General features: G+C 43.0%; 1 protein-coding gene across 1 annotated transcript; it reads left to right on the top strand.

The window, feature by feature from the left end:
* The first annotated feature begins 8,236 nt into the window (after window positions 1–8,236).
* Window positions 8,237–26,887, top strand: slitrk6 (SLIT and NTRK-like family, member 6). The gene is made up of 2 exons (XM_075477870.1): window positions 8,237–8,771; window positions 20,674–26,887. Exon 2 carries the CDS (start codon window positions 20,689–20,691, stop codon window positions 23,221–23,223), a length of 2,535 nt encoding a protein of 844 aa, XP_075333985.1. The 5' UTR covers window positions 8,237–8,771; window positions 20,674–20,688; the 3' UTR covers window positions 23,224–26,887.
* The last annotated feature ends 202 nt before the right edge of the window (window positions 26,888–27,089 follow it).

Raw genomic sequence — 27,089 nt, 5'->3', positions numbered from 1 at the left:
GGCTTCCGTACATTGGACCTCAGTGGTCGTAAACTTTTCTTCGGTGTTGCCTTGCAGCACTTCACTTATTGTCTAAACGCTTCACTTCAGGCTCCCACTGGAAATAATACAACACCCGAGGTTCTCCGTCCTTCCCTGTCAGATCTTTGTACGCCGCCATGTTGCCGGTGGCACCTGTTTTCTTACACTCTGTCATACACTTGAAGCGTGTTGCCCTGGGGTGAGTGGGATCAAATGCGACACCTGTCATGTTCCCCGTCCTGCTGGGCCTTTGCATCTGGCTGCCATGAGCTCACCTTTGCCCCGCTGTCACAAAAGGGACCGAAAACAAAGACACGCACCTACTTTGAAAATAACAAAGCTTCGCCAGAATTAATGAATCCACGAAACTGCCTCACAGTAGTTGCTGAGCGTGCAGGAGAAGGGATACAGCAGGAATGTAAAAAGCACTCAATCCGATGTCAGGACTCCTTATTTTACACAGCAAAACATAAAATACCTCTGGCCTTATCCAATCAGAGCTCCAAAGTGAAATAAAGCAACTTATTCCACCACCACCTCTCCTGCATCCCCAAACCGTCACAGCAAATATGCATACAGAATGTTCACCAATGTCCAAAGAGTTCATTTTGCGACACCCTTTTATACTGTCTTGGGTCATAACAAGCGTACGTGGCCCTCTCTGGAGGCGCCTAGCTTTCGCCGTAATCATAAACAAGCTCATTCTAACCATCAACAATATTCATATGAACCAGTCAACAAGGCATACGATGTAATTAGGACATGTCATGAGGAATGTCATGACACTTCTCTCCCACAGCAGCCGGTGTGTTATGGCTCCAGCTCCAAAGGTAACTCAGAAATGCTGCTGACTGTTAGAAAACTGGAGTGTTTGTCACCTTGAGAAGAAGAACAGTCTGGAAAAGCTTGAACAAAGAGGATTAAGGTTAAACCTGAGACCTAAAACAGTTCCAAGTAGGTAAAAGGGCCTGTGCAAACATTTACATACTGTAAATCACTGCTAAACCAATGTAGCATAAATGGTAGTACGTGGAATTAATTCACACCAATCTGACTGTTTTAACTATGTTGCCTATGATGTCATAGGCTTCAAATGGAGCATACATTTTTCACATAGCTTTCTGTAACAACATACTATCGCAGTCGTTGCACAACAATGCAGAGACAGGTTGGACTGCCAAAGCGTTTGGATTAGATAACCTGCGAGTCTGGACCTGAGTCAAAGAGGAAAATCGGCATGCCGGTTGCATCACACACGATGTTTGTCAAAAAGGTGGGGTTATAGGAAGTAGCACGAGTGGTGCTGCAAAGCTGACAAAGTGCGAAGGCAGTGTGACTCTGCTCTGCTGGGTGATATGATGAAAGGGGCTGTCACTGGAAGGCTCAAGTGTTAGCTTGTGTAAATATCAGAAGCTGGGCATGAGGGTTTTCTCTGCATTTCTTTGCCTTTTTTGTTCATAGCAAATCTAAAGGACAACAAAGTTGTTTTAAGCCAAAGGGACCCGCATGGATCCCATCCTTGATTCACCCCACCGTCTTCTCTTTTTCTCCTCTCTTTTTCTTAAATCCGCTAAGTCCAATTGCATGATATCTATAGCTGTGCTGGAAAAGTGCAGGACTGCCTATGCTCGGAGGACCATGAAAGGGTGTCTTTTGAGACTGAGCATAATTTCAAAGGACAGGTGATAAGAGTTTAGAAATGACAGCCATTCATGTGTCTCTTTGGTGATTTGTCCTTCCATGGTCTGGTGCTTCATGCTAACAATAGCTGAGTGATAACAGACGTACAGAATGATCAAAAGTATCAAGACTGATCTTATTTAAGTGACGCAAAGTCTGAGCAGGAGCCACTTCGGACAATGGCATAGAAATAGCCGGTTCTTTCAAACTTTATCTGACAAAGCTCCGAGCTCTGGCCACATATGTAGAAAATGTTGACATCAGAACTTCATAACAACACTGGAGTTCATCAAAAGGACACTCGGCTCTGGGAAGTTGCCAAGCAAGTAGGCTGACTAAAGTAGAAGGCAGGCTGTCGACTATTAGCCCAACTGAAGTTGCTCTCACAGAACAGCCAGTTTAACGAGAGGGACCACGTACACTGGAAAAAATCTAAATCAAGATTTAGATCAAGATCAAGATCTAAATCAACCAAGTATATTTTTCTCATTGAGTATCTCATTACACTTGATATAAGTGAAAAAGTCTTGAAAACATCTTGTTTTCAGTCATATTTCACACGAAACAAGCTTTTTTTTTTCATTTGAAGATGTTTTTAAGCTAATTGCAAGATCACTTTTAACTCAAAAGTCCTAAATATCACATCTTATTTCAAGAAATCTTGACAAGCCGATTTTCACTAGTTCCATTGGCAGATTTTTTTGCTTATTTCAAGCAAAAACATCTTGTATTTGTTGTTTTTTTACTTATTTTTGGAGGGGCATTTTTTCCAGTGTAGACTTATGACTGCCGCAACCGTGCAGCGATGGAAGCGCACGGTTGTGGCTAGAGCGGCTGAGATCCAAACGAGCACAACAAAATATAGTTCTATTGCTGGCTGCACGCGTTTGTAGAAGTTTCAAATGATAAAGTCAACATTCTGTTCGGTCAATAAAGACTCCTCTTTATTTTATTTTAAGCAACTGAAATTAAGGAAGCTCATCTCCGCCGCATCTTCTCTTCGAAACTCTCTTCGTATCTCAATCAGACACAACAAAAACAAGGCCGTTGCACGACATCCTCCATACAACAAAAGGCGCGACAGCATGACTGAAAAGAGGTAAACACAAGTGTTCACGGAATAGAACCAAATAATGATTCAGCCTGGCGCAGCGTGTTATCAGTCCATCTGGTCACGTAAGGGCGCAATCATTTGGTGAAAGCTGATGACCATCCTCCCAGCCTCCTGCTGTGTTCAGACTTTACAAGTCTCACTCAATGGAAGCATAAATGTTTGAAAAGCTGGATGGAAATGAAATAGAATATGTAATGCTATCAGACAGAGTGAAATATGTTTTCTTTTTCTAAATTTCTTGTGAATGTGGATATTTGAATAATTTCAACATAAAGGCATAAAAGTCTCTTGCTCATAACTTCCATTTCGTAGGTTTTTTAAAACTTTAATGGTGGATATTTTGAGCTTTGACAGCATGCAGTGTTTATCCACCGTAATCCCACACAGCTCTAGCCTGTAGACTATTATTCACATGACCGTTTTTTTTTGTTTTTTTTTTTTGCGATTGACAGTTCGGGGGTGAACGGCTTAAAAGACCCAATGGAGTTGTGAAGTTTGGGTTGGAAGGCCTGTTTTTCTGATGAGTCTCCTTTTCGACAGGAGAAATTGCACAGAGTCCTGGCAAGTTCCTTTTTGTTCCAAAAAAAATATCTTACATAGAATATGTGAGACAGCCTGCAGCACATAAACCGTGCAGGCCAGAAACTCCCAAAACACACACAGATGGGATCAGAGAGGATCCAGCTTTATTTGGGAAGAGATTCTCACTGCAGATGAGCAAAAAGTTGTCTTGTGCTTGGGACCTCGTCCCTTGGCAGGATTTTACTCTTGGCTTCTTGGGCGACGTGTTACTTTTGTGAGGATGACTGCATGTGACATCAGAAGGACTCAAAGTAGAAGCAGGGAGGATATGGTTCTGGATGAGCTGCAAAATCTATATGCCTTCCGGTCCAAACAAAGCCCAAGGATACATTCACTGTCTGATTTTATTTTTATCTGTTTTTTTTTGTTTGTTTTCTTTAACGCAGCAGAAAATATGACCTTGATAACCAAAAAAAAAACAAACAGAAGTGGAGCACATGGGTGATAATGGTGCATACAGTCAGAGCCATTACGTAAAATATTATGTAAAAATCTTCTGTTTCGCAAAAGAAAGCCCTTCAGAGGAAACTCAACTTTCAAAAAAATACAAGTTGGCTCAGAAGGCTGCAGCTTGAGAGTTCCTAAATTATGCATAAGAACATCTGTAACATGGAAACTAACCGAATCCGCATCTCCTTCTGATAAATTGAACACTCTCCAAATAAAACACATTTTGTTATTATTAAATCACATATCTGCAGCCCACGTCCAACATGATGGGAAGTCTTATTGTTGCACTTCCTGTCCTTAAATATCTCCGGGCTCTCCTTCAGCTCACGTACTCCAATCTGCTGCCTTATCAGACAAACAGGGGACATGTAATTGTGTTGATACAATGTCTGCTGTGTCCTTATCAATATGCAGAAGTAACATTGGACTCATTACCGAAGGGGCACTGGACTAAAGTGAGGACGCGGGGTCATGCTGTGATTGTCTTTAGATTTTTTTAAAGTGTACGATGATTGGGATGAAAATGGGACAGATGCGTTTGACAACCTTCCAAACGTTTCGTTTCAGTTTGCCTTTGCTTTCAGTATGTTTTAAAAAAAGAAAAAAAAGAATGTGTGCTCTGCATCTTTGACCGTTTGGCTCAGGATCTTAAAGCCTATGAACCACAGCAGGGAAATCTTTAAGGGTCAGCTCCCATACATTGAGCCCTCTTGAGCATCTGTGTCGACACACACACGGATTTCAATATTTTACTACTTGAGTAACATAATTTGGTGAAGAGTGATTCCAAAAATAACAACCACACATCCCAGACTGCATGGACTAAGCGAGATAAATACAATAAATACCTTTTGTTTGTGGCTTCTCTCATGACAGGATGCATCAAATCCTTCCAATTGGCTAAAACACACAATCGGTATCAGAGTTTCCTGCTTGAGTTGAAAAGTGAAATACACTCACCATGGATTTGAATATGAATGTTGAATTATTTATTTAGACATTGTTTTTGCAGCCTCTGTGTCACATTTCGGTGGAATATGCTGCAGGTGAAAGCAAAAAACAAACAAAATGCGTTCATGGGATCAGCTTTTGCACAAACCGTAGTTCTTCCTAATGACAGCACTGCTCTTTGCTGACGCCCAGATGACATTTGGTTATGAACAAAAAAAGTCTCTCATTGTGTGCTCAAAGCACAGATTGATGGAGAAGATGTAAATAATTGAATATGGCGTGCCATCACTGTGGGACGATGGCTACATCAACAGCCAGGCCTGTCATCACCTCAGTCAGAAAACCACAAAGACAAAAAGATATGCATCTTATCTCCATATTTTGTTTGGGCTTAGCACTTGGTCTGCTGTTGAACAGCACATAAAGAACTCGCTGATAAAGGCGCTTAATAATGGCTTTTTGGCTTTCATTAGCAGGAAAGGTGCAGTCGAGCATAATTAAAGAGAATCCTCTAAAAGACGAGGAGACATTAAGGCTGCTTTGATCCGCAACTTGTTTGGTCCTGACTTTTTTGACATTGACGTTTAATCAGGACTAGTTTTTCCCTCTTTTGCTCCCCCCGAAATATCCAAACTAAAAAAAAAAAAAAAAAACAGAAAAAGACAGCCAACTGTACACAGAATACAAGTTGTACAGAGCTGCCAACGCAAAGTGTTCCGTTACCTCCCTGTTCCGGCGAAACAGTTCCGTGTTGACACAACTGCTCTGACAGCACTGACAGGTGATCTCATTACAGATGTCTCAAAGACAACAAAAAACGTTCCATCTGCATTCTGCAGCAAAAATAACTGCTTTCACAAAGTTGTTGCATCATCTAAAGGTCCATTCGGGTCCAAAACCGATGAAGTGGACAGCTGGTGTTGGTGTTGGCTCACGTGACTCCACTGTACATCCGTTCCTCTATTCCAGGGGTGTCCACATCCGGTCCTGGAGGGCCGCTGTCCTGCAGGTTTTAGATGTTTCCTTGTTTCAGCACACCTGATTCCCATCAATGCATCATTAGCAGGCTAGTGCAGAACTTAACCATCTTTTGACGAGATCTAATTCATCTGAATCAGGTGTGTTGAAGCAGGGAATCATTAGAATCCTGCAGGGCAGGACAGGACATCCCTGCTCTACTCTTTAAAGGGATAGTTCGCCTCTTTTGACATGAAGCTGTATGACATCCCATATTAGCAATATCATTTATGAACATTGACTTACCCCCTGCTGCGTCCTGTGAGCCGAGTCACAGCTGAGTTTTGTTTTTGACAAAGGTAGTCCGGCTAGTTGGCAAGGGTTCCGAAAATAAAGCATCTTGCTTCTCAAAAAATATGCGTTCAAAAGAGTAAAACATTTGCATCACAAACTCGTTAGCCAGAAAAAGTCAGACCTCATTGGTGCTATTTCTCTCTCCCTTCGTATCACTACGATGGGAGTGATACCGGATATTTGCCGGAGGAAAAAATTTGTTTTCAGGTGCCAAAAACTGCACACAGGCCCAAACAAATGGAAAACATATGCATTTCTCAAAATACCCACCAACTAAGGACAATGCTAAGTTTGATTGTGTTTGAAACGCGCATTTAAACCAGGGTCTGAACCAAACAGCCGTAAGTTGGTCCAATAAAAAAAAAAAAAAACCTGGTCTCATCTAGGTCAAATTGAGCTGGACTTAAAATAGTTTAACGAGGATCAAACTTTCGGATCCATCGCAGGAAGCTTCGGGCGGGCTGGCACCAAAAAGCATTAGCTGTAGCAGCACTTGATGTTTAGAGGAGACCAGGTTTATTCCATCCTCTGAAATGGAATTTTACTCACCTGGCAGCTGTAATCCTGCAGTAATCCTCTATCATTGTTACGGCAGCAACAAAATGATCTTAGTCATGCATTTTCTATGTTTATTCAAACAGCAACGGGCTAACCACTGGCATGCCGGTGCTTTCTCTTGTCTCCAAACAAATCAGTGTCAAGTTTATGGAGACACAGATCACATTGGTGATAGCAGCATGTTAGCGCATCATATAAAGTTGTTGTTCATAAAATTGTCCCAAACTTAGCGGTGTCCCAATCTGTGGTTATATGTTGTGTATCCGCCAAAAATAAGTGTTTGTGCCCAAGTAAACACGAGCAGGACATGGAAAACAGACATCGTTAGACATCCTTATGTCGGATGACAGAGACGTAGAACTGAGACTTGAAACTTTTCCCTTTCAGCAACCACCAAACAGTAGTACAGCACTAAATTCCAAGACTCGAGCCGACATCATAAACCCTCAAGGTTATAATTTCAACTTTAATTCCCATCTGCCTCCTCGTTTCTCCAACCACCTCCTTTGAGGGATCTATCTAGGTTGGGTCACTGCTGAGGTCAAGCGCCAGTCTTGATGTTCCAGATGGGAGTAAATTTACACTAATTCCACGACAAACCCCCTCGACTCTAAGCAGCAGACATGCACATCCATAAAGTGAGGCAGACATTCCCGAAGCATCTGAAAGTGATCAGCCTGTAAGCTGCTGAGAATTACAGCCGGGGGTTTAGATGCAGATGAATCGGTTGCTTTCCCAAGGTTACTTACAGTGGTTTAATCAGTTAAACTGTTTGGCTTTTTAAGCCATTGCACAGCAGCGGGAGTTGGCCTGATGATGATGGTTCATGAGTGTCTGCGCCACAGGGAGGTTAGAGGTCAGGCTGAGACACAACTCGGTTGGAACTGGAAGCCACGGAGTCGTATTCAAGGACACGGAGCAGCTTGGATGCCAGTTTTCCTCGTAACGGAGTAAATGTTCCGTGTGCACAAATACTATTATTTTCTCTCATATGAACACTGTTTTTCTTCCACGTTTTATCAACGCTGTGCATGAAGGCTGGACCATCGTGCCATTTGTACATTTTTCATTTTTGTGATCTATTTTGGATGCATTATCCGCCTGTGTCAGTCGTATAGCACTGAACTAATCCTTGGAACTTGGTGCCGCAGATTGCAGCCCATCAATGCATGATTTTTCTTTCATGGTTTAGAGGAGGAGCTCTGTGCAAGGAGCTTTTCCAGCTGTGCATTTCCCAGACCTCTTACAGAGAAATACCGGAAGTTGGGTGAAATACCCTTAAAATTAAAGTTGGCTATTAAAGTTTTGGATACTAACAATAGTCGTGCAAAGGTTCTGGAGACATACTAGCATGTAGATCTATATTAGCTTTCAATGTAGTTTAAATCATGACTCTTGCTTAATTTAAATTGTATTAAAGAAGCCATTTTACTGTTATAGGAGCAAATTATTTAAAGGTTAAGCTTTTAGGGCTTTCATTCTGAAAATCCGCAAAGGAAGCAGTGTGATATATTCCAGCTGACTTTGCAACGCTTGCCTTTCTTGTAGTCCACCTCTACAGCATGCAAATGACTGGAACTCCAATATATCGCAGATTGGTTAACAACACAGAACGCGCGGGCGCAGCGTGAGAGCAGAACACCGCGCGCGCGCTGACAGAGGCTACACAAGCCAGACTAGTTAAAACGATGAAAGAATTGCCTCGTTCTGAACGCCAAACTGTGTGATTTGTATCGGCTCGAACCTTCAACTTGATCCTAATGAACTCTGGAGAAGGCTGCGCTCATCATCCCGGGACCGGAGTGAAACCTCCCAGCGAGCTCCCCTTTGCCTTGGAATAATTGGTCGCTCGCGTGCGACAGCTGTTAAAGACTGAAAAAAAAAAAAAAAAAAAAAAAAAAGACTGCACTTGAGAGGAAAAGAGGGGCCAGACGGACCCCTGTGAAGTTTTCACAGTGTGTCAGCCGTTTTTTTTTAGAGAGGCACAGCGGAGGGGAGAGACACCGCTCGCCCCTCTTCGATGCGTCGGCTCCCCGCCTAGAGTGACGGACAGAGTATGGTGACATTTGGACTGCCTTTCCTCTGTTTTCATCAGTTTTAGTCGGTAAGTCATGAATCGGAGCCCCCAAACAATTGAGCATGTTTGTGCATTTGTAGCAATAACGTTATTGCCGCGCGTTTAATTACTTTTTATAACCAGCGTTCCACGCGAGTCTTGAGGGTGTCTTTGCGCTATTTTTAAAATAAGGGAATCCAGGTGTCCACCGCCGGCAGGTTCCAACTGTGAAGAACAGTTGACCCCTCCACTGTTCACCCTTTATTAACAGAAGAGAAAAAGCCTCATCTTTTTATAAGACGTGCAGCACATTCAGTGTGAAATTACGCGTGATTAAAAGAGGATATAGCTTCATATTAAAGGGACAGAAAGGGACTTGTGAGTTTTTCCCGAGGGGGTTTCATTACCGCGCGCACACCTGGCTGTCTGCCACACACAGTTACTGTTACTGTATCCCACGGTGCTGCTCCTGCCTTGTGTTAACGCGCACTGGTATGCCCGCACGTTGCATTGTGTCACACACACTCTTAAGAATCCCCCAAAGTTTGCTTTAAAGAGCGACCTGCAGCCCAGCTCTGCTCTGAAAACCAAACCAAATATAGCTCATTTTCCTTTTTGGCCCCTTTAGATGCATTTTTGGCGCATAGACGTCTCAATTAGCACCACTGCGCGCAGGTGTGTGTGTTTTTTTTAATTTATTTTAATGTGCGCAGCGTCGTGGCTTCGAACATTACACTTCAGCCTGTCATAAAGCCCACTTCTTTTTTTTTTTTTTTTTTTGCTGCAGTTCGGGTGATAAAGTGATGCACAGCACCAACACTTTAGCCATACTGTAAATCGAAGCTGATTAAATAAATGTGCATCACATCTCTGGCTAATTTAATCAGTTTTCCCTTTGACCTGCAGGCCTGCACCCCCCCGCAATTACTCCGAGGTTACAGCTCTGTTTGAATACAAGTTAATGAGGAAGGCACGGTCTAATTAGCAGTGCGGTTGAGAATGGCATAATTGAATCTGAACCCTCATTTTTTGCTTGGATGAATCGTAGGTTAATAGCCAAATAGCTCACTTGTATGTCACTAATTAGAATAAAGGTATAGAGTGCTGACGCCTCCTGTGCCTGAATAACTTAAGAGAAGTATTGATTATGGGCCAGTTTAACAAATTACACAAAGGTCAGGATGCTGCAGATAGTTATTTGAAGACTTGCATCAGTGGCATAATACCTATAATCACCCAGCTACAGGAGATTGTTGGGAAAAAAATGATGTTTACTTCTAGATATCAGGGAGTGCAGTGATGGCAACTCAACTGCTGGCAGTGAAGGGAAGCTCAGTTATGTGTTTGACCAGGTGTTGTTGTAATGTGTAAAGCAACCAAAGGAAAATTGGCCTGACTGCTGCATATTTAGAGCATCAGCTAAGGGATTAAGCTTCAGGCTTTAGGGAAGGATGCCCTGTTTAAACTTTTTTCTTACACTACACAGTTTCCGGCAAGATATATATATCAGAGTGCCTATTATTCTCTAAGACAGGGGTCTTCAACGTTTTTCAGGCCAGGGACCCCCAAACCGATGGAGAGTTGGAGCAGGGACCCCCCCTACTATTTACATGGCATACAATTGTGTTTTATATTTAACGGGGCCTAGTGCCGTGTATAAACATAGCTACTCTTTTATTGTACATTCAATACTAAGCTATTCAAATAATACACAGGTTAATATATTCATGTTTTTATTTTAAACATGTGCAAGGTACAGGGTGGCCGTGCCACTGCCATTTATAAACAAACATCTTGCAAAAAACACTGAGCTTTTCAAATAATCCACAGATTTTAACTTTAAACATGCATATAGATGGCACAATGAATCCTCAAACCATCTGTGGATGGCACATGTTTGCACACAATTTGTGAGAAAAAACTGTTTGAAAAAAAAAAATAAAAATTAAAAATCGTCTAATCAACCAAAGATTTCGCGACCCCCCTGCAGTACCTCGGCGGACTCCCTGTTGAAGACCTCTGCTCTAAGACAAAGAGAGTGGGCAGCACGAGCCCACAAAATATTGAATCAGTCACCGAAACAGAAATAGAGCCAGAATAAAGGGGGTAAGGGAGTTGAACTGTGTCTTGGCTCCTGAGTGGGTGGATGTCATAATTATCATTTCTCCTGGATTGCATCGGAGGGCCGCGGGCCACTGGGAGAATCTCCGCAGATATGTGGGAGTAGTGGCGAGTTGTTGACTTTGTAGGGCAAGCCACATCGCTTCCAACACAGAGGGGAAAAAAGGGACAAGCCTCGCAGTAATTGGTGCCTGGGAGCTCGGATAGGCGGTCGGAGGGAAGCGCACACATAAACTGAGGATTCACGCGTGCACGGCGTGAAAAGGACACACTCGCTCGCATCGAAGCAGCAGAGTGCATTGGGGGTGGTCTGATTTACCATTCCTTGCTGAACTCAACTGAAACAACCAACCCCCCCCCATGCTGGATGCAACAAGTCCCGCTATCTTGGATGCTCAATCTGGTTTTCATCATGTTTCAATCCCCACGAACAAGCAGGCTGCCCTCATAGGTGGATGCACACTTGTGTTTTCGGTGACCTCCAAGAAAAAGTTGGAATGGAGTGTGGAAAGAAAAAAGAGTGGCAGTGATTCTGACTCAGTCAAAGACATTTCATGTTTTGCCTTGTTATCTTCATTTAAGTTGTTAATATACACCTTTTTTCTGCATTTCAGACCAGCAACACATTCTAAAAAAGGTTGGAACAGTTTTTGCCACTTTGTAATGTTGGAATTCCTTCTGACAACACTTGATGTGTCCTGGCATTTAGCACACAAAGGAACGAAGCGTTTAAGGTCACCCATTCCCAGCCTCCTTCCAAACACATCCTAACACCCTAACACATTGCCACGGGATGACAATGTTTGTCACTGTAGCTTTTCTCTCCTTTTAGACTTTCTCCCCACCTTCTCTCCCGGGGACGAGTCAGGACCGATGGGTACACCCCTGTTCTTCCTGAGCCATGCCTTCATAATGTTTGCAGGCTGTTGTTTTGCATTCTCTTGTTGAAAAATGCATGGATGTCCCCAGAAAATGTGTGGCCTTGAAGGCGGCGTTACATGTTTTGCTGCACAATCTCACTGAACGCCCTACATTATTGCTGCCGTCACAGAGCCTGGCTTTCGGACTTGGTTGGGCCTGTTTGTTTTTGGTCTAGGTCTGGAATACTTATTGGTTCCGACAACAATACAGGTTTCCACTGTGCGTCAATTCCAGAGAAATTGACGCCGTCTCTTTACAAGGTTAACAAAAGGCTTCTTTGCTGTTGACTATGCTGTTGAGGCAGGTTGGTGGCATTTTAGGTCTTGTATGATTGCAGTAATTCAGTTTAAACTGAAGAAAAGTGCTACTTCGGACTCCTCTATCATTGAAAAGCACTTCCTGTAGTTGTCAGACAAGGTGTACTCTATCATTAAAGGTAGCTCTTGCCTGTTTGTGTTATGGCACTCTATACTATCGTGTTGGTGGTTTCCAGGAGTGTGTTATCTCAAACACCTGGATGAAAACAGCCTCTCTCACTGGGGGGTACTTCTTGCCATAAAGCTCACTGTCGAGAGGGATGGAGGAGGTTGGAGCTTCAGGCCACGGGATCTGTTATTGGAGTTTGGCGAGTCAATAGAGTACTCGCAGGGCTCATCATTCTGTCTTTTACACTCAGATCACAGCTTGTTAGTTCTAAGTTAAAACCTTTGGGAGCCTCGGTCCAAATGCGGGCACGTCACTTAAAACCAATCTGTGATTTGTTTTTTTTTCCATTCGATGGATGTTCAAGCATCACACATTGGTGGCCGATGTCGTCGCCTTACTTTTTCTCTCGCTGGATGCTCATGAATATTGAAAAACCCGCCGTTTAGCAAAGTAGTTCATGGAATATGACGGGGCCGGGGTTCTGATAAAATGCTCAGTGAGCAGGTTATTTGGGTCAATAAACACCTCGCTGCCTTTGTTTGAAGTCTGACGCTCCTCTCTGTTGCACCAACATCACGTGTGATAAGCGCACATTTCTAATGGCTCACGTGCTGCGTCGCCTTGTAAATGCTGTTAATCTGCGGCAGCCATTGTGATCTGAGAATTGGAGGGTGCGTCAGATGTCCAAAGATGACATCACATAGGGACTTATGGGTGTTGTCGAGGCTTGTTTCTACAAAGAATACTTTCTCCTTTGAAGCTGCTGTTCTCGGAGCTGGATGCTGTCTTTAATTGCTCTCTGTGGCATTCCTACTTAATTGGTCTTGAAAGGTCTCGTTCAGTCGGACCAAGCAGGTCAGCTCGAGCCTCTGCTGCTGTAAACTCATCAGGTACTCAATTAGCTCAGCCACAGTACCCGAGCTTGAAAAGGCAGAAACAAAAAAGACCATAAACTAAATCAGTATTAAAGCTGCCTTTCATGCCTGTAGAAAAAAAGCTTTTTCAGTCCTTTAAATTCAAACTCCTCAAGTCAAATTAAAAATTCACTGTCCGATATATATATATTTTTTAAGTTATTCATGATCTTACTCTTTAGAATACTACTTAATAGCCTCTACCTGCACATAGTTGGATTTCCTTCGATTTCCATCAGTCTGCTCAGGGCATCACATGGGTGGAGTTTTACCTTGACTGGCCATGCATCAAAAAGCAACTTCACTTGATCCCAGTGTGACACAGGAATGAATTATGGACGTATCTGGTGAATAGTCAGAGGGCAGAGCGGTGAGAGAATCAGAACGCTGGGTATACATGATCCAACCGGCGATCATCTGTTAAAGGCAGAACTTGCCAGAGCACGTCAGTGACTTTGCGCTAATCTTCTGACCTCTTGTTATTTTTTCCACAACATTGGAGATGAGGGCGTGTTGGATTATGCTTTTTTTTGCTGGGTAAACTAAAAGCTTACCCACAGGGCTTAAAGCTGGGACACTACTGTTTGGTTGATTAACTCCATTCTTCTCCATAAACATGTGCATCCACTAAACATGTGGCATAAATCTGCATTCTGAGTCTGCATGTTGACAGTGTTGACGATAAGAGAAATGAAACATTCAAAAAAATGTAGGCGCATATGGCGGTCTGAGTTTATTTTGGTGGGTTTCTTGACTAATTGTCACACAGATAGCTACCATTCAGCTTTCTGAGTGACAATACAGATGGAAGGCAGATCTCTCTGAGTAAATCTAGCTATCTTGTCGGTGTTGCATCTTTCTGACAAGTCTCTGACAAGAGAACTGCTGTAACTGACAGTGCCAAACAGCAGGCAGTCAGGTGACATAAAACACAAGTCTTGTCATCAAATCCGAATCAGTGTTTTTCAGCTCCCACTTTTCCTGCCAATTTAAATGCCCCTCTCTCCTCTCAGGTATTACAAATTATTAGCTTTTGGGCCTCTTTAGACACGGTGAAATCATCAAAAGTGAAGACGTGCTTGCCAGCAAGTATCTGTGGCTGTGTTGCTAAAGCACATGATGCGTTTATGGTTTGGGAGAAAGGAAAAAAAAAAAATACAGAAATCTGTCACCAACTGGAGCCAGTCGAGCTTGATATTGTCGGATTCTGATCGGTGCATCCCTGTTGTTATCCCGTGAGATTTCTATTCATAGTTGGTATGTTAATTTAACCTGAGATGTGTTATTCTTGCTGAACACTTCTTAAATACTAAATAAGTCAACTTTATAAATACTGTGTGACAATTTCATGACGCAGACACGACTTTTTAAAACTTATTTGCAATACTTGGCTCCAGATTCTGAACAAATTTCACTCCTGTTTGCCAGTCCAGCTGGTGACTCACTCCAGAATAGAAAGTGTCACTTTTTTAAAGAGACAGCAATGTAGGTGACACAGAAATATGCATCTGTTGGGTACAGATGGGTCTCCTTACAAAACATACCTTGATGCCACTGCACTCCAGTGTAATCTTGCCTGCTCATTTCTGGAGAACTAATTACTGCGCATTAGTTAAACAGACCATTTGCAATGCAAGCCGCTAAATCACACTTGCCAGGGGAGGCGAGCCATCCCCCTCCCTTCGCCCCGCAGTCCATGTGCTTCTATTATTAGTTCTATCGTGCATATGTTCTCTATCAGAAATTAAGGCCCACCAGCAGAGACTCAAGGCAGCCAAACTGTGCTTGTTTTGGTTAACAGTCATGAATATGACAAAAGTTTCTCTCGAAATAAGTGTTCAGCTTGTACTTTGGTACACGATCAGCTGTCAGAATATGAGAGGACGCACGGCTCATGGCATTTTTTTGACAGCCCAATGAAGGTGCTCCTTAAGATGCAATCCATGTAGCAGCCTGCATAACATGTGGTATGAGCCTCACTCCCTTCAAGTCGATGTGCTTACAAGGGGAGCCAAGATGATCTTTGTTTCTGCATGGCAAACCAGTTCGAGGAGGAACAATAGGCTGCTCCGGGCTTACGCAACACATCCAGGTGGAGAATGGCGGGTTGATTTAACAGTTAAGAAGCCTGGAACGGTTTTTACACGGTTTTACACGGTTTTCTCAAATTTTGGACTCTGTTTATACAGTCAGGTCAGGCAGCTTTAGTGAATTACTCTGTCAACCTGCTTGATGTCAAGATCCATTAATCACTGGCGACTGCAGGTAGCCTAGCAATGAGGAGAACTAAGGTTATAAAAGTCTGAGAACTTAAGGTGGCTGGCAAGCCTTTTAAAAAGCAAGCTCCAAACGAAAAAGTCTCCATTTCCACAGGGTACCATTGTGCTATTTTCAAAAGTATGGAGTGACTTTTAATCTGTCTTGACTGAGTTGGACGAATCTGTCAGATCCCACCATGGGTAGCGGGGCTTACATATGAGGACATTAACTTACGCGACAGGAAAAGGCCTGCCTTATGGGCTATTCATGGCTCCAGCATGCATTACTTACTTTGACAGTGACAAGCACAGAACATGACTTTAACTCTGTCCATTTTCTCTAAAGATAATATACTAAACTGTCGATGGGATGGTGCTCACCATCCTCAGTACAGCTCAAATTTGGGCGTTTGTTGTGTTGTTACTGTGTTCTACGCTGTGTGTGTCAGTCCGCTGCTAAACTATGACAAATGTTCAGATGATAAAGATACGTGGTACTGCGGGGCTCGAAGCATCATGTGCACAAAGCGTGCTAAATCAATGGGAAGCAAGGGCGTATGTGTTCTTGCGTATGGATGGCGTGCAGGGGTGTGGACTCTTGCTTAGCAAATGTGCAGCGACTGCCACTGTCAGTCAGCACTTTGTCAGAGTCGGACTGTGTCTTAATCCAAGTCACATTTAAAGCTGAATGAACCAGAGCAGCCAAGATGTCAGAAGAAACTGTGGTTTTAAGTGAGTATTGGTAAGTCTTGGGCCATCCATCTTGAGTTTGCGCTTTGCTTCCACGCAGCCAGACTTTCGTGTAATCTTTTAAAGTAGTTGAGAGCAACAGTTCCCTCCGGGCTCTCTGAAGGTCGTTTAAAGTTTTTCTTTGGACATTGGCTGCTTTTTCACTCATTTTCAGGTTAGTGCTTGTACTTGGTCTTTTTCAGAATAATGTTTTGGTTTTTTTCTTGTTGTTGTAAAGGCACTTAACTCTAATCTATAAATCATTTGAGCATAAAAAAGAGAAAACTTAGCAGAGAAACTAATGAGAAATTATGTCAAAGATATGTCAATGTCAATACAGCCAAATATAACACAGTTTGAAATACATTAAATAGTATTTCTTGCACCAACAAGGTGATTCCCAAAGAGCTATTAGTGGAAAACTTGGCACATGGCGTGCAGTGTGCAGCAAAATATGTGGAAACTGGACAGATATAGGACAAGAGAAGAAGTGCCAGGCCTGACCAGTATGAAAGGGGTGTCATATCAAAGATTGACTTTCAAACTGGTTCGAATTGTCTTTTTTGTCTTACATACTGTATTTTCTCAACCAATGTGCGACACCTATTTCCCATTTTCCTGAGAGTGCATAAAGAAATGAGGGATGGCTCCAGACTTTTGCACAGGACTGTGTTCTATGACTTAACGCTGAGTGCCACATTTACTCCACACAGGCAAGTCTCAAGAGCTAGCGTGTTGAGCCTAATTAGGCTAGTTGGTGGTGTGCTAATTGAAAATTAGATCAATTTGAAAAAAAATGTATTTTAAGTACATTAGGCGACGCTGGTCCCTGTTCGCGCAGAAATTGACTAAACCTGACCTTCGGCCTTCAGGTGAAGGAGTCAATCAGCCGAGTTAGACTAGATTAACATGAGTGCATTCTCTGAACCTATCATCGCTGAGTATAGATGAATGATTTGGGTGAAAAGGCAGCAGTTCCTCTTTTTTCTGGAAGGATCTGAGTGGCAGATGAGTATGTGTATTCATGGACTTATCTGCTGCAATCCCATAGAGGAGGCCTCGCCACTGTGACATAATAGTCTCACGAAGAGGCACTGCACTCATGATTGGAGTCTCATGATATAATGGAACACCTCACTGCACTGGAACAATATAGTTAACGGCTGGCTCAAATAAAGTGTGAGCGGGCTATTTATGGGTTTGTTAGTGGGGAAAGTCTGGGGAAAGCTGCAGACGCCCTGTGTGCGATAGGTATTCGATCGACCTGCCCTCCTCGGGTCTATGCTACTTCTGATGTTGCACTATGAGTTGGCCTCACGTACATGCATGAGGAGAGATCTCACAGGTCTTCTGTCGAAGTCTAATTGAATTGTCTGAACGGCAAGAGACGCACATTTGAATCGGCTGATGGAGTGCAGTGAAGGACCGGCACCGGAAGAGCGTTTCATCTACTGCACCCGTCACACTGGCTTCTATGCAACATTGATTGCCTGAAAAATGGATCAGTTAGAGGAGTCTGTTTGAAATACAGAAGATGGAGTGCCCTCCATACATACCCTCGGCTGTGTTATCATGCAGATAACATCTCTTAATCGTCTTTTTTTTTTTTTCATTTCATATTGTCCCGCAAGCCACCAGGTCACAGCAGCGAGTGCTTTGAGCACCGCCAGACTCCTGAGCAAGCAAATGCACACAAACAATAAAAAAAGAAGATGGCCAAAGATGTTTTGGGGGGATAAAAGCGTCGGTCTGGCTGTGTATAAACAATGCACATATAATAGCTTTGATAAATTGGATTTAAACTTTCCATCTGTAAACATGGAAAGTTGGAGCTCACAGACGATCGCATCTCTCAATTTTCTGCTCGTTATTTGTAGATGTTGATTTTTTTATTTTTTTATTTTTTTATTTTTTTTTTGCTTGCTGTGATTTCCGGGATGCCTTTTTTTAAAATATATAATCTTTCCACATACTTCATGCAGTCTTCATTTGCATGCAGCATGCACTTCAGATTCATTTACCACACCTTATTTACTGGAAAAGACAGAGTACCACCTGAGAAATACCTTCTGCTCCACTTTTCATGTATGCAAATACTGCTCTTGTAAATGGTCTATAATGAGATTTTCCATGTGTGGGGGTCTCACTGGTACCGATGTGTGGGTCGCCTAGGAGCGGAGGATGTCCCCGGAGGCGAGAACATACAACTAATTACTGTAGTGTACTTCGTCTGATGTTGTGGTGAATCCCTGTAGATGTACTCTGTCTGTAAATAGGATTTATGACTTCTACTTTGGTGAGATCAGAGCGTTAAAGGTGCTTTATGTGATAAAGATACAAGTCAGGATCAATTGAGGCTGGAATGCATATGCCTGAAAACCTCATAGTGATGACTTGGTTTTATTCACTGATTATGATTTAACAGCACTGGACTGTATTGAGGCCCGGTGTAGGAAGCAAAGAGGTTGAAAGGGAAAGAAGATGCAGGAATTAAAGCTTTGGAAAATTCCTTGGAGCTGATATCCTCTAATTATGGCCAAGTATTTTTTATGTAAGTTAGAGGATTTGTGTGGTACAGGGTGTACACAACCTGCCTTGAAAGGTTGGCCACGTCTCAGTGATTTTGAATAGTTAGGAAGGGTTTTTCTTGAACTTGACTCAAGAGAGGGTCGTGTAACCTAGACGCGTCATGAGTCATAGGAATCCTCCTCTGACAGATACCGACTGAATCAGCTGAAACCAGACTAGCCCGGTCTTGCTTAAAAGAAGCTTCCCAGATGCAACAAATTCATTAACAAGAAGAGCTGTCATCTCTCCTAGTCCTACCTCTTTGAAGAATTATGTTAGTTAACAGTGAATATTGAGTTCATCCTTGATCTCGAGAAGATGTCTCCACTGCTCCACCAATCCCCTGAGAGTTGTCCAGCCTTTGATTTAAGTCAAGTTAAATCAAATTTCTTAGTATTTCCCTTATCCTGCTTCCAGTGAAGCTGGAATTCTTCTCATGAGAGTTCGGTTGACCTAGTTGACTGTTTTCATTGGACGGTCGTGCACGTGTGCTCCTCGAGATGTCTGGGTTCACTGTTTGGTAAAGGTTGTCACTTTTTCTTTCTTTTCGGATATCTGTTCAAATTCAAACATTACAGTCTTTATTATTACAGAGCTTTAGACCATAGGCTGCACAGATGGATGCATCAGACCTGTAGGAGATCCAGCATCAGTTTGACCTAATACATGCCCTGATAAGCTCTCAGTGAAATAAGCTGTTATGTGTGCTATGTTGCGGTAATAACTGAGGAAAATCAAGACAATAAATAATCTGAGAAGTTTTCACCATAAATGGTATTGGAACGAACAAAGAAATGGTCATTAATCGACTTTGCACTACAAGAAGTGCTTTTCACACATTTTCACAGCGTACATCCAGTTTTCTGACACCAGATTTGGCTGCATTTCAGTCCCCCTTTGTGACTTTTTCTTAAAAAAGAAATAAGCAACAAATCTGCACACTTCCAGGACAAACACTTCTTTTTAATTTTGTCAGATGGCGCCGGGGTTTTATTATTGCAGAGCAAAAGTCTCAAAATGCTCCGATTGAAAAGCGAGGTTGACATTTCGGTTCCAATTTCAGACTTGTTTCGCCATCTGACGAAAGAAATGGAAAAATATTTGAAAACGAAAGCAGCCTTTTTGGGGAACTCGGCTGTGTTATTATATGGTGTGTGAGAGCGCAGAGAGAAACAAACGCATGTAAAGGGGCGGCTGGCTCGAGCAGAATTAAAATGCAACGTCACAATCACATACAGTCAAAGAGAAATCTGATTAACTGTGAAAGAAATTAAATTCATGAGTTTCTGCTTTACCCACATGGGTTAACTGTAAAGACAAGGCCATTCACAACTCCTAGAAAATGGTTACTATAAATAATACTTTGACATGGACAGAAGTGACTTTTGCATTGTATGACTCATCGCAAGAAGGTTTTAAGTCAGATGAGTCAGCTTGTATAAAGGGCAGAAAAATCAGTCAGATAAGAGTCCTTCTTTTAAATGCAGCATTATCCCACCGTGAGTCAGTGCAAATGCACCATCTTCTCTTAGTATCTTTCCCTGTGAAATGTGTTTTCTCTGTGGAAAAATGCAGCATCCATACAGAAGCCGTGGACTCTAAGGACCCAGGACACTATAGTGCACAGCAGGAATTCATTGTACAAAGACAACAAATCAGACTGAAAACATCAAAAGTATACATTTTAAACCAAAGATTGTTTTTACAGGATATATTGGTGTGCAGAATAGATGTCACTGTTATGTATTTGTTATGAATTCTCACTAAAGACCATTCTACTGAGCACTAATGCCTGAATCCAAGGAGTGTGTTTTCACTTCATACATGTAATTCATCTTTTACACGAGAATAAAAACCTCTACACATTCACAAAATTCATTTATTCTAACACACTGAAACAGAGTGATTATTTAGGATGATACATTTGATGTGTGTCACTCAACGCTGTTTTTCTTCTCTCTCTTCTCCCAACTCCCCACTCCCTCTGCCCGTGCTTCTGTCCTTTATCCACAGATATCTCAGACCGAAATGCAGCCCTGTATTATTTTCATCGGCTTGTTTCTCACTGTGGCCCGATCACAAGACGCCCATCCCTCACAGGCATTATCCCCTCTTAGCGAATCCTGTGACTCCCTGTGCTCCTGCGAGGCGAAAGATGGCATCCTTCATCTTAACTGCGAGCAGAGGAACATCAGCAAAATCTCCCAAATCAAAATCCCGTCAGGTGTCCCCTTTCACCTGAACCTTTACAAAAATGACTTGGTGGAGCTCCGTGCCGAGGAAATGGAAGGGCTTAAGAGTGCCCTTTCGCTGCACATCGGGGGTAATAGCATACAAGAGCTGGAGCCAGGGGTCTTTAGCACTCTTGGTTCACTGAAAAAGCTCCACATAAATAGCAATTTCCTTGTCACCCTGAAAGAGGACACTTTCCAAGGCCTGGTGAATTTAGAGTTTCTTCAGGCTGACACCAACTTCATTCAGGTCATCGAACCAGGGGCCTTCAACAAACTTATCCGCCTCAAAGTCCTCATCCTCAATGATAATGCCATTGAGTTTTTACCCAGCAACATTTTCCGGTTCGTGCCCCTCACACACCTGGACCTGCGCGGCAACAAGCTCCAGACACTGCCTTTCGTGGGGTTTCTGGAGCACATCGGACGGATTATGGAACTCCTCCTGGAGGACAACGACTGGGTGTGTGACTGTGACATTCTGCATTTGAAAATCTGGATGGAGAACATGCGGGCCCAGTCGGTTATCGGGGACGTGGTCTGCAGCACACCGCAGCACCTTAAGGGGACCATTCTGGCCAAAGTCAAGCGGGACGTCCTGTGCCCGTCCCACGCCGACATTAACTTGGAGGAGCCGTCGAAGTCTTTGGATATGGTTGTCACTCCTTCGTCCAAAGTGTCTCAAGTTCCCAAGCTGGGCGATGCCAAAGATGACGCCGGGGGGCCGACGCCGTCTCACATTCCCGGCAGCCCCTGCGTGGAGCACTGTTCTTGTCACAATCACCCTGTGGCTGGCTTTTTGATGCATTGTCAGGACCGAGGAATTCAAAAGGTGTCAGATATTGGAATACTTCAGCAGAGCCCCACCAAACTTGTCATGACTGGGAATATGATTCAGAGACTCTTGAAATACGATTTCGTCACCTATGATAGTTTGGAATTGCTCAACTTGGCCAACAACAGAATCGATTACATTGATAATGAAACTTTCCTGAGCTTGAGCAGTTTGAAAAAGCTGTATTTGAATGGCAACAGAATGGAAAAACTGTTCTCCACTATGTTTGTGGGACTCCACAACCTTGAATATCTGTATCTGGAATACAACCTCGTCAAAGAGATCGCTCCGGGCACATTTAATCCCTTGCCAAACCTGAAGCTTTTGTCGTTAAATAACAACCAGCTCAGCTCGCTCCCAGCGCAGATATTCCGCAACGTGCCCCTCGCTAAATTAAACCTGAGGAAAAACCTGCTAATGCACCTGCCGGTGAGCAACGTGCTCGATCAACTCGACTCACTTGAGCAGATTTATCTAGAGGACAACCCCTGGGACTGCAGCTGTGACTTGCTCAGCCTTAAACAGTGGGTGGAGAAACTGGGGAAGGACACCGTGGTGGGCTCCGTTTTGTGTCACACTCCAAAGAAAGTGATGCAGACGGAGCTCAGGAGCCTTCATCACGAGATGCTGTGTCCCGGTTTGGGGACCTACCACCCCGTGCCTCCCGGGGAGGAGAGCGTCACGGCCACCTTGGGCCCTGCCGGTGGCGATAGGGGCTTGTTCATCTCGCTCACTGACACCATCCCTCTCTCTGTGCTCATCTTAAGCCTTCTGGTTTTTGTCCTGATGATTATTTTCTGCTCAGCCGGGTTGGTGGTGTTTGTGGTGCATCGGCGGCGGCGGCGGGCGAAGAAGAAAGCGGCGGAGGAGCAGCCGCGGGAAAACACCAGCAGCAGCTCGCCCATTCACTTACACTACAGCATGTATGGGCAGAAAACCACACACCACACTCTGACGCAAAGGACGGGGTCTGCCACTCTATACGAGGACAGATCTCACAGCCCCATCGTGCAGATCTGCCGCAACCCCACCTACTGCTCCCAGCACAAGGAGCACGACGCAGATTTGGATTACAGCCTCGAGGAATCCGGCGCCAAGCATCACGTCTGCCGGAGCATCATGGAGAAGGAGAACACTTCTCCGCTCACCGGAAACCCCAACTCCAAGTTCCGAGCCATGGCCGGAGAGTGCCCCACGGAGTTTGTCACTCTCGGGAACCCCAACGCCCTGTACAGGAATATTTTGGAGAGGGAGGAGCTGCAGCAGCTCGGAATAACGGAGTACTTCAGGAAAAACATGCCCCAGCTTCAGGCTGCTGTGGACATGCAGGTCCCTGGACATCCGGACGAGCTAAAGCTAATGGAGGCAATTATGTACACAAGACCACGCAAGGTCATGCTTGAGCAAACTAAGAATGAGTACTTTGAACTTAAAGCTAACCTGCACACTGAACCGGACTATTTGGAGGTTCTGGAGCATCAGACTGCTTTTAACTGAGCTCCAGCAGAAAAGATGACGACATATATCATGTTTGAACCAAGTGCCTTGTCCTGTTTGCCCTCTTGTACTTTCCACAGTGTGAATTATATGAATATAAATATATATATAGATATATATATAACTATATATATATATCATGGGCACATCTCTTTAATTGTAGCACAGAATGTAACTGGTTTGTTCTTTAATTTTCAACTTTCGGCAGCCTTGTTATGTAGCTGGTGAAAGGTGTCATATCTGCAGCCAAATGTAACTCCGAAGTCGTTGCGGTCTGTTGAGCGGGTCACTGTGAAATCCCCCTCAATCACCTTTTTTCTACATGTTATTAAATTTGCATGGCGTTAGAGCAGCGAATTAATCGATCGACACGGCACCCTCGATCCCCTCAACCTCCCCTCCCCGACTTCCTCGCAGGATAAAGCAGATGTTTGGAACCGAGTGAGTGATTTTCAATCACCACTTGACCCAGAATTCTGCTTAATCAGTCTATCCTGATTCCAGCCATGACCCGATTACACCCTCTGTCAAGCTAAGGCTGCTTTAACACTTAAAACAGCAGAATGCTCACGGTGCCCTCGAGTCAGCAAATCGCCAAGCGTGTATCGGAAAAACAGGGATAGGAGTGCGGTTCCACTGCTGTCCTCCGGTCAGATGATTGATCCCACAGAAACTTTAATTTATTTTTATATAAGCTGGTGATATTCACAGAAAATATGTTTTTTTTTTCTTTCTTTCAGCTAGAAAGTAGAGCACTTGGAGTACAGTATATACACAACTGTAGTCTTGTAAAAAAAAAAATGCATTGCACTAATCAAATGCCATAAGATGGTGCATGACAATCAAGAATCCTGCTGAAACCTTGTTTTATTTTTGCCAGAAGAAATGAGCCACTATTCTGTATAGTCATTTCGTGTGCTTTGTGTGCGTGAGACTGTTTGATGCCATTATTTTATGTCAAATAAAAATACGACGGATTCAAGAACGTCGCCCCTTCTGAAGAGATTCCAGGCGGGGCGTATTTTAGTACATGGACGATGACAGACGCTTCAGAAGTCGAGCTCCATCTTAAGTTCCTCACTCTGCGTCTCAACCTAAAAGCAGTGGACGGTTGCCGGCTGACTTCTGCTCCGTGGACGCAGAAGTCCTTGTTCAGGATTTCTACTGTACACTCTACTGTTCATACTCTTGGAAACTCATTGCAGTTTCGAAAACAGTTCACGTGAGCACACACTCGGTAGCTTTTCTACGTACCTAGATTTGATTATTTATTCTGTATATTTTGTATATACTTATGTTCCAGTATATCTTGGGTTTGTGTGCCTTCAGTGCTGTACAGAATATAAACAGAGGCTGTAACTGAAAAAGCAAATAAAAGAATTGCAATATTCTGTGAAATTCGGGAGGTAATTTCCTCTTACAGAGCTGCTGCTCCTCAGCGGTGTACCATCCCTCCACTAATTAACACACTCTGCACCTTGACTGAAAAAAATATTTTTTTTTCTGTTTTATTGGCCCTCCATAACGCATTTGTATATTTGCTTGGCTGTCTGTGCTTCAACTGCATTTGGTTCTTCTCCTGCTGCGTGGATAATGCAGCCCCCCACTGATGGCGCAAACCTAGTCCTTAATCAAACAACAATGGCTTCAGGGTACTGCTCCTGCCGCGCTTTTCTGCATGACTCTCGTTTCCTCTTTCTACATAGAAAATCAGTGGACCCTCACTGATTTGTCTTTCTTCTAACAGAAGTTCCTTTGGAAGAACCCTGAAAACAACAAACACACACACACACACACACGAACAGGCAGTAGAGAAGATAAATATTCATGTGGAGCTTCATTCAGCGAGACTCTAAAGTATTAGGTTCCTCCAAAGGTGAGACATTAGCAAAGAGGAGAATTGTTAAGAGGTATGCTCTGCATTAAGGGCCGCCTTCAAGCAAATGGAGTACCTCACAACATTTGTCAAAAACCTATTATAATTTGGTTCTAAATATTCTAAGCAGCGCCAATGAGATTTTCTGACTGAATATTTTAGATTCCAACTAAGATATGCATATCAGCTTGACTGTCTGCCCAGATAGCGGATACATTTGGGCTTAATTTGGGACACTTCTGGCGCTTGCAACTCAGTTACAGTACTGCAAAAATGTAACATGGGCCAGAAGTAGCCCAAAGGTTGTGAGCTAGGGAAAACTGGTTAATAATGTGGTACTTTGTAGATGGGGTCCAAATGGCAAAAGTTTGACTTAATTAAGGTTTGATTTGGGCCACGACTGGTGGATCTGTGGCTGAGTTCAGGCAACCTGAGTTGGCGCTATCTTTTCAGGCCAAATATGGGCGAAACATTCTTGCTATCAGAAAGGATGACCCACTTATTTTTGTACTTTACCAAGATTTTATTTTATTTACTTATTTCTTAACTTATTGGGAGAGAAATTGGGAAATATGGGCAAATGAAAACAAGTTTTAAAAATCAAAAACCGAGTCTTATGGTCTAGATTCATCTCTCAAATCCTAATTCAGATCTTTGCCGTTTTTCTTTTCCACCACTTACAGATACTCTCATCTACTGCAGATATTCTGTTAGACCTCACTGCTCTTTTTCTTTGGTCCTACGCCTGTCCAGTGTCCTTGTTTTGTGCTGAAGTACTATTTTTTTCTCTTCAAGCTGTGTTATCTTTGGCATTTTATTTGTAAAGAAATGGGAACAGATTATTTAACTAGATTTACTTATTAAGTTGTCAGTTGTGTAGACAAAACATTTATTAATTTGAGCTGGGTGCCTTTTTATGTTTGTGTCTTTAGGTTGGTGTTAAGAGCTCTAAATCTTTTTTAAAAAAGGGGGAAAAATCTCGGAAAATGGTCAACTGGATTTAAAGTACCCATGCCAATCGCCAATGTAAAAGTCCCATCCATCCATCCATTTTTATACCCGCCTTATCCTATTTAGGGTCACGGGGGGGCTTAACAGGTTACCAGTCCGTCACAGGGCCACACAGAGACAAATAAACACAACCGTGCACGCTCACACTCACTCCTAGGGACAATTTAGATACACTAATTAACCTAAAATGTATGTTTTTGGACGGTGGGAGGAACAATGCAAAAGTCGTGGGCTGGAAAGTTTCAAAAGATTGCATCCCCCTCAGATTCTTCGTGTTGGTTCGGTCCTATCCTGGGCTCCTCACGCTTGCGGCAGCTAGCTTAACTGTCCAGCGGTAGCGGTTTCCAACTTTAAGTAACCAATAAAACCAGCAACCAGAGTAAAACATGTTGCAACAGTTGTAATCAGACTGAGTTTTCCCTCTTCCATTAAATGTGTCTCCATTGAGATAATTTTGTACATTGCTCTAAAACCATCAGAACTCAATTTTCGACCGATTTTTCAAGCTGTTTGCTAAATTAGAGAGGCTAGAGTTTTCACCACATCACAAACTTGGTTTAATTTTTAAAAGAAATCTTTGTTTTCCTCCCTAAAACTTTTGTAGAAAATGAGAATACTTCCTTGGCATGATATGTGTATCAACTTACCCCAAACAAGTTTTAAGAGTATTATTTCCTCTCATTGTGTATGAGGTGGCTGTCATTGTTTTGTTTTTGTCTAAATTTTATAAATAAAGATTTACATAGAACCACAAAAAAAAAAAATCTGACAAAATCACTTAAGTTTCTGTTTTTTTTCATAGCTTTCTGGACTTGTACACTTGGAATGGAAAAAAACTTCTCCTGCATCAGAAAAGTATCACTTTAAAAAAAACATTTTTTTTTTTTATTGGATTTACCTCAGAAGTGTTACTTCTTCTGCCAATGTATATATTATACTTTTGTGTGCTTGTTTATTAGGCAGCCAGGTCAGCAGAAAA

This window comes from Odontesthes bonariensis, chromosome 11 (genome assembly GCF_027942865.1).
Source record: "Odontesthes bonariensis isolate fOdoBon6 chromosome 11, fOdoBon6.hap1, whole genome shotgun sequence".
Classification (NCBI taxonomy): domain Eukaryota; kingdom Metazoa; phylum Chordata; class Actinopteri; order Atheriniformes; family Atherinopsidae; genus Odontesthes; species Odontesthes bonariensis.
This window is presented reverse-complemented; position numbering and strand designations above follow the sequence as displayed.

Bases quoted from the DNA above. Each gene is read 5' to 3' on its own strand.
- slitrk6 (XM_075477870.1), top strand. From the start codon at position 20,689: ATGCAGCCCTGTATTATTTTCATCGGCTTGTTTCTCACTGTGGCCCGA.